General features: G+C 42.5%; 1 protein-coding gene across 1 annotated transcript; it reads left to right on the top strand.

Moving 5' to 3' along the window:
* Nucleotides 1-5,757: 5,757 nt before the first annotated feature.
* Tubal3 (tubulin alpha like 3) lies at nt 5,758-10,766 on the top strand. Its single transcript, XM_028769922.1, has 3 exons — nt 5,758-5,995; nt 8,078-8,178; nt 9,822-10,766. The coding sequence occupies exons 1-3, from the start codon at nt 5,893-5,895 to the stop codon at nt 10,764-10,766; spliced, it is 1,149 nt and encodes a 382-aa protein (XP_028625755.1). The 5' UTR covers nt 5,758-5,892.
* Nucleotides 10,767-11,047: the final 281 nt, after the last annotated feature.

Below are 11,047 nucleotides of genomic sequence, written 5' to 3'. Positions count from 1 at the left end.
TCTCTCTCTCTCTCTCTCTCTCTCTCTCTCTCTCTCTCTCTCTCTCTCTCCCCCACAGCTCCTGCATCCATCCATCCATCTCCCACCGCTTCATGGTGATCTCTCCGTCTCCTCCCCTCTGTGTCCTAGCCCACACAACTCCAAGAGTCCTGCCCTGTCTCCTTTTTCTCAGCCATTAGCCACTGGCATCTTTATTATCTATCAAAAACCAACTGGAGACAAGGACCTTTAGCTTTTGGACACAAAGATTCCTGATTGAGTCAAAAGCATTAGAACCAATCTCCAACACGTGGCTTTAATCCCAGCATGTAAGAGGCCAGTCAGTGTAAGCTGACTGTGAAGTTGAGTTTCCTACAGTCTACATAGTAAGAGCCTGTCTCAAAAAGAGAGAAAAGAAAATAAAGAAAAATTATACTTTCTTTGTTCTCTCTAAGTATTTAGGACTGATGTTTATACCACACAGAATATACCTGGTCTTTTCTGTATTTAGAATGGTCTGAACTTTATTCAAGGAGAAGATACCTATGAATTCCATATAGAAGAAATGGAAAGGATTGATTCAGGCCTGGAGAGACAGCTCGGTGGTTAAGAGTTCTTGCTGCTCTTGCAGAAGACTGGGAGTTTGGTTCCCAGCACTTCCAGGCTGATTTGCAAGCACAGTAAGTTTTACCCATATGCTTTCATTTTCCTCATAAATGTTGACTCAATTATTGATACCAAAGGAAAAATTTTGGAGGATGTTTGTGAGGAGGATGTTTGTGTATATCAGTATGGTGGTTTGAATAAGAATGGCCCTCATAGGCGCATAGATTTGAATAGTTGATCACCAAGGAGTGGCACTATTTGAAAGGATAAAGAGGTGTGATCTATTGTTGGAGGAAGTGTGTCACTGGGTTTCTCTCTCTCTGATGGCCCGCGTGTAATCGTCTCGCCAGCAAGAACGCATGCAGGCACCAGGATCCTTCTGCAGCAAACGTTTATTCCAAATGAAAAAGAGGAAAAGACCCCGGGCCCGGAAGAGGCACTGTTTATATACCCTTGGAGCGGCGTGTTCACTTCTGATTGGCTGCTTACTCGTTACCCGCCAAAACGCCCCGGGATGGGCTGTGACTTGGCGCTTTTTTACCATAGCACATGCACAGTTTACTTGTTTACTTGGAGGAGCACCGGATGCCAGCACCATCTTGTAATGGCGAATGCTGTCAGCACAAGCACGGCTTTCCACAGTGGATCTAGCCCTATGTAGGACTGTGAAAGGATGATTTGGTCTCCCTGGTAGAGCACTGGTTTTGAGATAGCTGGAGAACCAACAGGTGTCCATTGCCTGTGTAGGGATGGCACATATTTCGCCAAGCCCCCAGATTTCAGACTCCTGACATACAGTCTAGACCTCCATTTAACCTGCGCCTCGAAGTCACATTTAGCTATGCAGCCCTTCCCAATGGAGTGTCACCTAACACAACAAGAGGGCATTACTACAGGCTTTAGCTTCAAGAGATTTTCATATTCATGAGTTACCTAAAGGCCAGAGGGCATAGCCAATTACTTATTCCTTCCCAGTCCTCCCTCTCTTCCCCCTCCCTATTTAAGTCAGGCCCACTCTGGCTTAAGTACGGGGTGCACATCTAGGCCATCTATCACACGCCATGAACAATAAAGTCTTGGAACCCCTTTGGACTTTCTCGTGTTATTGGGGCCTTCCATCTTTCCAATGCAGGACCCACAGCCGTAGAACTTCTGGCTACTTTTCTAGCACCATATCTACCTGCATGCTGCCGTTCTTCCCATCATGATAATGGACTGATCCTTTGACGCTGTAAGCAAGCCCCAGTTAAATGCTTTCTTCTGTAAGGGTCACCTTGGCTTTGGTGTCTCCTCCCAGCAAAAGAACAGTAACTAAGACAACCAGTGATGTAGAGGTGGGGGCAAATGGATCCCTAGGGCTCACTAGTCAACCAACCTAGCTTAATCAGCAAGTTCCAGGCCAGTGAGAGACCTTGCAACAAAAGCCAAGGTGGGTGGCTCCTAAGGACCAACACTGGAGGCTGTCCAAAGACAAGCACATACACATGAATGTGAGCCCTCCTCCCACAAACACACAGAAAGTCACTTATTATATTCAATGTACACATAGTTTAGAAGCAGTTGTGGTTAAATTGTCACTAACTTAGTAGACTAAGCTGTAGTTGGCACAAACTTCATCACAGTTTGTTTAGGCCCAGTATGGGTAGGTTACCACCAGAGAACTGAAAACCTTAAAAACTGGGCATGTTGCTTTAAGTGAAGAATGTTTTCAGCCCTCAGGTGGAGTCATTTCCGGGCCCCATGATAAGGCTGAGCTAGAAATGACTTCTCCTCAATCATTACCAGAGGGCTGTAGGGGCACCTCCAGATCATCATGGTAAGTGGGCACAGGATGTGATCAACAGCGTTGGGATGGTGGCAGGTTTTGTAGGTTGTATTTGGGTACATTCCTCCAACCTAAATCCTTAATAAATCGATAAGGTGAGGCAGGATAAAGACACGGTGTTTCCTTTACCCTCTCTTTAGTTCTCTGTGAGAGTGAACATAGTTATTTCTAGTAGTTCTGTTCCAGGGCTACATTTAGAGAACCACTTCCCCTTTAATGCCCCCCCCCATCTTGTGGAAATCACACTAGTTATTAGTGTCTTAGAATTTCGAATTTTTTCAGTGGAAGCAACCTTTCAAACTGCCTTTTCTTCTCTGTCTTGTCCCAGTGGATATTCTCTTCAGTATTATGTTGGCTTACGTTGTTTCTACTCTTAAGGAATGATGGCTTCCAACATGAAAGATACTTGTGGTAGTCGAATGTTCTGTGTCTTGACTGGACCAGTGTCAGTGTTCTGGGTGTGATGTTGTCTTGCAAGATATTTCCCCTGAGAACAGATGAATGAAGGGTATGAGAGGACTTCTGTCATCTTTCTTAGAATTGCATATGAATCTACAGCAATCTTAATATTAAAGACTTAATTGAGAATTATGCTTTCTCAGTAACTCAAAATCAGTTTTGGAATGACATTTATCAGTGTGCTGAGACTTGTTGATGTTGATACTGAGTGGATAGTTACGATCTTAGACTCTTTAATACTGTGGTGCATGTTCTAAGAGGGAGCTTAGCAAGGCAACAGAGGATGAAGGAAAAATAAAGTTAATCTAGTCCTCTATACCCTTGGATGCTTCTGAAGCCAGGAACAGGGCTTGTCAGGCCAACTTATTTGTGCTGTGTTGAGAAAGAACAGTATTACTCATCATGTAGCCTGAGCACCAGAAGGGCATCGACTTATCTCTGTTGGTGATTGTTTTTACTACGACTTACTATCAGCAAATATGCCTCTCAACAGAGTTCCTGAGGTGGTAACTGACAGCTGGAAAAGGGAGTTCCTCGGAGCTGTCTGCATGTGAATTTCGTAGGTGAAGAGGTTTTGCAAGGTGCAGACACGATGAACAAGCTTCCTTTTGAAATCATTCTTAAACTTAGAGGACAAAGGTCTGGTTTGGTTAATGCATTTACAGCTTTTAAAGTCCAAGAGGAGGGGAGAGGCATGGAATTACTCTTTGCAGATAAGGATTTATGAGCCTTGTTCGTGATGGAATGTACTGTTTTGATTTCCACATGCCAATAGTTGAAGGGCTATTCGTTCATTCTAAGCAAAGTGAAGTTGGTGTTAAGTTCATGGCTGTTGACACCAGAAACAGAGTCGCACAAAGAAGAAATGAGGATGAAGTTCTAAGTACTGAACTTGAAATTCTCTTGATGCTAAGAAGTCTATCGTATGTCAGTGGAGACAAAGTGCAAGGTTTTGATGCTGCTGAGTACAACAGAGTCCACATCAGATTGCCAGGGTGTGTCAGGTCAGAGCTCTTGACCTTTGCCTTCTCACACACACTGGAGGTCTATGGATACCGTAGGCCAGTGACTGGTGGGAAGTTGGAGGTCTGTGGTTGAGTTCAGACTTTGAGACAGTGCATGCGGCATTGCCCCTCAGCTTACAAGGCCAAGCAGCTTGAAGCACCTGAGAATGTAGAAGGCAGTGTAGCCCAGGGTAGACTTGGTTCAGGATGCACATGTGCGTGTGTGCGTCTGGTGATGTGTGTGTGTGTGTGTGTGTGTGTGTGTGTGTGAGTTTGTACATATGGAGGCCCAAGGTTGATGTTAGGACTCATCTTCAATTGTTCTTCTATTTTATTCACTGAGTCAAGGTCTCTCAATCAAACCCAGAATTCACTGATGCAGCAGCTCTTACAAATAGCTTGCTTTCTGGGTCTTCTGTCTCTGCCTTCCCAGGCTAGAATAATAGGCAAGTCACTTATCCACACAGTGTTTATCTGGATTCTGGGGATCTGAATTCCTATGCACACAAATACTACTACTACTACTACTACTAATAATGTATTTTTTAAAAAGCATTTGAAAAATATTCTTTCTATAATTATGCACATGATAGAACTTTCTTTGAATTATTACATTTACTTTATTTATTGTGTGTAGAGGGGTAAGAGCATTGGTGTGGGGGTCAGAGGGCAACTAGAAGACTTGGTTCTCATCTTCTCCTTCCACCATGCAGATCCAGAGATCAAACCCTGCTCCTCAGGCTTGGTAGCAAGCACCTTACCCACCCAGCCACCTCTGGCCTCCACTTTTTATGCACAATGACTTGCTTGTTTGGAAAATAAGTGAAGATGTCTAAAAGTCTTAACCTTAGATTATTCCTCCTTAGGGAGAGCATATATGAATAACAAAATTTCAAGGCACGGAAAGATAAGGTCTTTGATTTGTTTGCAGTGAGTTCTACTATTTGTTATAGCTGGTTGATTTAAAATTTATTCTTTTCTAACAACTTTTTTCTGGGTAAGCTTGATCTATACACCCACTTGTCACACCCCATTTTACCCTAATTATAGTTACATGTAGGTTATATAAGACTATACATATACAGTCTTAACTCAATTATTTATCCATTGCATAGTAGTAAATGCTTTGTTTTTAGAGTAGACAGAAGTTTAAAACATTTTATCCTGTTTATTATGATTGTTGTGTATGCATGCATCTGTGTGTATGATGTGACTATGTGAACATTGCCTGTCATCACCCATTTGTGGAATCTGTTCTCTCCTTCTGTCTTTACCTGGGTCTATCCAACTCAGGGTATCTGGCTGTCAAGGCAAAGGATTTTATTCAATGAACAGACTCATCAGCATGGAAGACTGTAAGCACCATTTTAGTTCTTGGTTCCATTTTCCATGAAACTTGGCTGCTCCTTGGAATTTGTTTCTCCTAGGACACTGATGTAGAGATGGTTATCTCCTTCCCACTTTATGTGTGTTCCATGGATTAAATTTGGAGTGTCAGGTTTCAGTGGCCTGCAATTGCTTTTGCCTGCTGAACTACCTAGCCCCTTTTCTAGAACACTTTAGAGCAGAGGTTCTCAACCTGGGGAGGGGAGGGTGTCACAGGGGTCGCCTAGGACCATCACAAAACACAGATAGTTGCATTATGACTCATAACAGTATCAAATTATGGTTATGAAGTTACAACAAGCGCAGTTTTATGGTTGAAGGTCACCACAACAAGAGGAACTCTATTCTGGGGTCCCAACAGTAGAAAGGTTGAGAACCACTCCTTTAAAGATAATGAACTTCTTTTGTGATTTCTAAGGTAGTTTGGTCTTTGACATTTGTAATCACTAGTGCTTATGCTAAGCTTCAACTCTGTTCTAACTCTTATTCCAGAGGGAGTGTCTCTCCATTCACATTGGTCAAGCTGGTGTCCAGATCGGGGATGCTTGCTGGGAACTGTACTGCCTGGAGCATGGAATCCAGCCAGATGGCTTTATTCTGGACAGTCAGCACAATCATTTGGAAAACCCTAAAATGGAACATAGGAATGCATCTTTAGATACCTTCTTTCATGAGACAAGATCTGGAAAGCACGTACCCAGAACACTTTTCATGGACCTAGAACCAACTGTTATAGGTAATCTAAATTTGATTTGCTAGTGCTTTTAACCATGACCACAGTCAAACTAACTAAGTGGATACAATTATGAGATTGTGCTTAATTTCTATGAGCAGGATCATGTAGATCTTTTCCAAACCTCACTCTATAACAGGACATACATACTCAAATGGGGGACTTAGGTTGACCTTCTTTCCTGTGGAGTAAAACTATATAAAACTCCTAGTTTACCCATACAGACTTCAGTCGAACATTGAATCTTTTTCCTGGTTCTGAGAACAAAGCTAGAAGCTATTGGCAAAGAAGCTGAAAATTTGTCATTATCTTCTATAAGAGAGTAGAGTATTTGAAAAGTATCCCACAGAAAAAAGTTACCAAATAAATCTTAAAATTATGGGAGAAGTTAATGCTATTTTAAAAAATTTACATTTATTCATCTTCTTCCTCTCTTTCTTTCCCTCTCCCCCTCTTTTTTTTCTGTCCTTCTCCCACCCATTTCTATTCCCCCTTCCATGTGTGTATGCATTTGAACACACATGGGGCATGGTGGTGCTTGTGTGAAGGACAGAAGACAACTTGAAAGAATAGTTTCTTTCCTTCCACCATGCAGATTCCAGGGATCCAGCTCAAGCTAACAGACTTGGTAGCAAGGTTTTTTCCCCCCACTTTGCCATTTTGACAGCCCAAATGCTATTTCATAATTAACAATGACAGATTTTGTAATACCCTGTCCTAAATCTTCTAAAATGCAGCTAGAGAAATATTGGAGATAGGAAATAAGTATTGACTTAGGAGAGCAGCTAGAGATAGGGATAGTTTTGGATCTGATGTTGTGTGTTATCTATTTTTACAAAACAAATTCCCTTCAAGCTCGGTAAGGCGGGAATAGCCATGATATTGTTCATGCATTTGTAATCTGTCGTGGGGCTCAGAAGGCACAAATTCTCACTGGTCCACTTGATTCTAGATTGGAAGATTCAGATGGGAGCCAGGGGATGGATGCTAGTTCACTCATCTATGTGTCAAGTTGGTGTTCTGAGTCCTGAGGCATAGATGTTGGTGGGGCTTTTAGTCTTTGTCACATGGCTTATCTGAAATGCTTAGATCCTTGCCATAGCACGGGTAGTCAGGTCTCAAGAACAAGTATCCCATGGGCACAAGGCAGATAGATATTCAAGACATTTACCACCTAGCTCTTGAGGTCACCTAGTGCCCTTTCTTCTGTTCTCAATGAGTAAAGATAGTTATGAAGACACCAGGGAAGGGATATGGACCCCACTCTACCTTTTGATGCAAGCGTAGAAAGTTTCTAGAAGCAAATGTATGATAGGAAGTGTTTTTATGACCATCTTTTGAAAACTAGTCTGCCCTACTAGAGAAACACTATATGCCTATCTTAGATTAGAGTTGTTATCTTTATTAGAATAGAGTTAGCATGCATAACAAATTGATGGGACAAAGTGGATCCATGCCAAAGAATGTTAATGTAAAGCAAAGATTAAAAGTTTTACTAAGGGAGGCAGAGGCAGGCGGATTTCTGAGTTCGAGGCCAGCCTGGTCTACAGAGTGAGTTCCAGGACAGCCAGAGCTACACAGAGAAACCCTGTCTCGAAAAAACAAAACAAAACAAAAAAAAAGTTTTACTAAGTGGATAGGGTCAAAAAGAGTAAGACTGAAGATACTTATGTACAAGCTAAGTATTGCTCTGCTGGGTGTTATGAACAAATAAAACTAAGAAACTACTGGGGCGTTGTAGTTTGGAGAGTGCTTGCCTAACATGCATGAATCTTGCAATCAATTCTTTAGTTCAACGTTAAAACAGACATGGCAGTGCACACCTGTAATTTCAGACCTCAGGGAGCAAAGGCAGGAGGATAAAAAGTTCCGGGTCTTTTGGGAATACATAATACCTTGCCTACCAACACCAACTAGATTTCTTTGTTTTTCTAGACTAAGAAAGACGATTCTGCAGGATAAATTCCATTCCTTTGCCATACCACGGGAAAAGGATGGGGACCAGAGTATAGAATTCTGTTAGAGTTAGAAGGAGGCCAGCAGTTAAAGTGAATGGAAGCACTGACCACCCCTCCCTCTCTGCAGATGGGATCCGCATGGGGAAGTACCACTCACTCTTCCACCCAGAACAACTTGTGAATGGAAAGGAGGATGCTGCAAACAACTACGCTCGAGGTCGCTATTCCGTGGGTTCAGAGGTCATCGAGCTTGTTCTAGAAAGGATCCGGAAGCTGGCAAGTGGCTCCTCTTGGGTTACAGATGGGTCATGCTGGATACCTGTGTTCTCGTAGCAATATCCACCAGCCTTACTTGCTGCCATCCTCCCTCCAGAAGCCTCTCACCCTGGGCCTCCTGTAAATGCTCAAGGAGAGTCATTAGTTACAAAGTTACATGGGAAGCCTTTACAACTGCCAGGTGGCTGGCTTCTTTTTACGTTTTTACTATTGTATGATTTGTGCTGTGTGTGTTAGCAGACACTTTCAAAGCTCTTTAAAATGAATTATTTTCCAATTGTCACCACTAATTGTGAAGATGACAAAGGGCACAAATTTTGTGAAGGTTATTTACTGAATTTTCTAATAGTTCTGTAAGGGTTGGAATGTGCGAACCTTTGTTAGGTAAGTGTAAGTGTAAGCACTGGTAAAAAGTTGCCTATCATAGTATCCTGGATGTAGGATATAACTTAAGAGGCACTTTATTTATTTATTGTGGAGGGGATTTTATTTTGCTTCTACATTTTGCTGATTTTCTTTTCTTTCTTATTGACAAACCTTCAGATCATATGTAGATAAACTCATGGCAAACAATGAAAAGTAGTCAAATATTTAAGCTTCGCTTTTATACCCTGAGCCTGCCTTATCTGTCATGATTGGGACAAGAACTACTTGGGTGGGTATTTTCTCCAGGCTTTAGAATGTTTGTGTAAACACACACACACACACACACACACACACACACACACGAATTTTAGGGGACCCAGTTCAAATGTAAAATTTATTAATTTCAAATGCCCCTTATAGTCATAGGCTTCAGACAATTTTATGCAGTACTTTTAGCATGCCTGTGTTACGACTGCCACCCATTTCTATGAGCTCAGATATAGAATTTCTATTAGTGGCATTATGTAAGTACTCAAAAGAAAGAAAAGAGAGGGTTTGGAGCATCTTGGAGTTTGGGATTAGGGCTACTTAAGCAGTAGTAAAATTCTAACTTTCCCAACTCCAGATGGAACACTCTGGTGTAATTTCAAAGTAGCTATGTCTGTTCTGTAGCTGATGTGATAAAAGAAGCCATTCTGAATTATTTTAAAGTGTGTGTATTTGTGAACACAGGTGCATGTGGAGACAAGGGGACAAACTTGTCTGTCATCCCTCAGATATCATCTATTTTGTGATTTGTTTGAGACAAGGTCTCTTATTAACCAGGGACTAGCCAACCAGGATAAGACAGGGAGTCATCAAGCCCTGGTGATCTGCCTGCCTCCACCTCTCCAGTCCTGGGATTATAACCCCTTGAAACCATAACCAGTTCTTTTCCATTTTCCTCCTCCTTCTCCTTCTCTTCCTCCTTCTCCTCCTCCTGTTCCTCCTATTCTTCCTCCTGTTCCTCTTCTTCCTCTTTTCTTCCTTTTTCTCCTCTTCTTCTTCCCTCCTTCCCTCCTCCCCTCTCTCCCTCCTCTCCCTCTTTCTAAAACAATGTAGCTTCTGAAGATCAAACTCAGATCTGCTTGCTTGTGAGGCAATCACTTTGCCTCTTTTCCAAGGCTTTTGTTCTTGGGAAGCTATGTTCTACCATTATCATCTAGTTAATTACCTGTCCCCCCCAACAGGCAGAACAATGCAGTGGACTTCAGGGATTTTTGATTTACCGAAGCTTTGGAGGAGGCACAGGGTCGGGATTTACATCTCTCTTGATGGAGCGACTCTCCGTAGAGTATTGCAAGAAGACAAAATTGGAGTTCTCTGTCTATCCATCTCCTAGAATCTCCACTGCTGTGGTAGAGCCATACAACGCCATCCTCACCACTCATTCCACCATAGAATACTCAGACTGTGTCTTCATGGTAGACAATGAGGCTGTGTACGACATCTGCCACCACAAACTTGGTATTGAACGTCCTTCCTATGCTAGTATCAACAGGCTGATTGCTCAGGTGTTGTCTTCCATTACTGCTTCCCTGCGTTTTGAAGGACCTTTGAATGTGGACTTAATTGAATTCCAGACCAACCTAGTACCTTATCCACGAATACATTTCCCTATCACAACCCTTGCCCCCATCATCTCCGCTGAAAAGGCGTATCAAGAGCGGCTCTCTGTGCCTGACATCACTGCTTCTTGCTTTGAGCTCTCCAACCAGTTGGTCAAGTGTGATCCCAGGCATGGGAAGTACATGGCTTGCTGCTTACTATACAGAGGAGATGTGGTCCCTAAAGATGTAAATGAAGCAATTGCAGCCATGAAGTCTAGGACCTCTGTTCAGTTTGTTGATTGGTGTCCAACTGGTTTCAAGGTGGGCATCAATTGCCAGCCACCTACCGTGGTGCCAGGAGGGGATCTGGCCAGGGTTCAGCGTGCTGTGTGTATGTTGAGCAACACCACGGCAATTGTGGAAGCCTGGGCCCGCCTAGACCACAAATTTGACCTCATGTATGCCAAGAAGGCATTTCTGCACTGGTATATCACAGAAGGCATGGAGCTTGGGGAGTTTGTTGAGGCCAGGGAAGACCTGGCTGCTCTGGAAAAAGATTATGAAGAAGTGGGGCTGAGTTTCTGATGAAAAGATGACCAGGCAAATGAACACTGAGTTAAAAATCTCATGCTTTATCTTCTATATACCTATTGAATAAGAGGAAAACAAAAATCGAATCAGCAAGATCCACAATTCTGCATTAAATTAAATGTATTAATAGCAACAATAAAGTAATAATTTCTTGTGTACAGTAGAAATCACCTCTGCTAGTTGAGAGCCTTCTGGGGATTAGAATCATTTGAACTACTGGGTCACTTTCAGGTGGAGTTATTTTATGTTAGTTCTTATGTCATAGCAAATGCCTG

This window comes from Grammomys surdaster, unplaced genomic scaffold (assembly GCF_004785775.1).
Source record: "Grammomys surdaster isolate TR1022 unplaced genomic scaffold, NIH_TR_1.0 194, whole genome shotgun sequence".
Lineage (NCBI taxonomy): Eukaryota > Metazoa > Chordata > Mammalia > Rodentia > Muridae > Grammomys > Grammomys surdaster.
This window is presented reverse-complemented; position numbering and strand designations above follow the sequence as displayed.

Coding starts and splice junctions, on each gene's coding strand:
- Tubal3 (XM_028769922.1), top strand. CDS start 5,893: ATGGAACATAGGAATGCATCTTTAGATACCTTCTTTCATGAGACAAGA. Junction 5,996..8,077: donor CCTAGAACCAACTGTTATAG/GTAATCTAAATT, acceptor CCCTCTCTGCAG/ATGGGATCCGCATGGGGAAG. Junction 8,179..9,821: donor ACGCTCGAGGTCGCTATTCC/GTGGGTTCAGAG, acceptor CCCCCCCAACAG/GCAGAACAATGCAGTGGACT.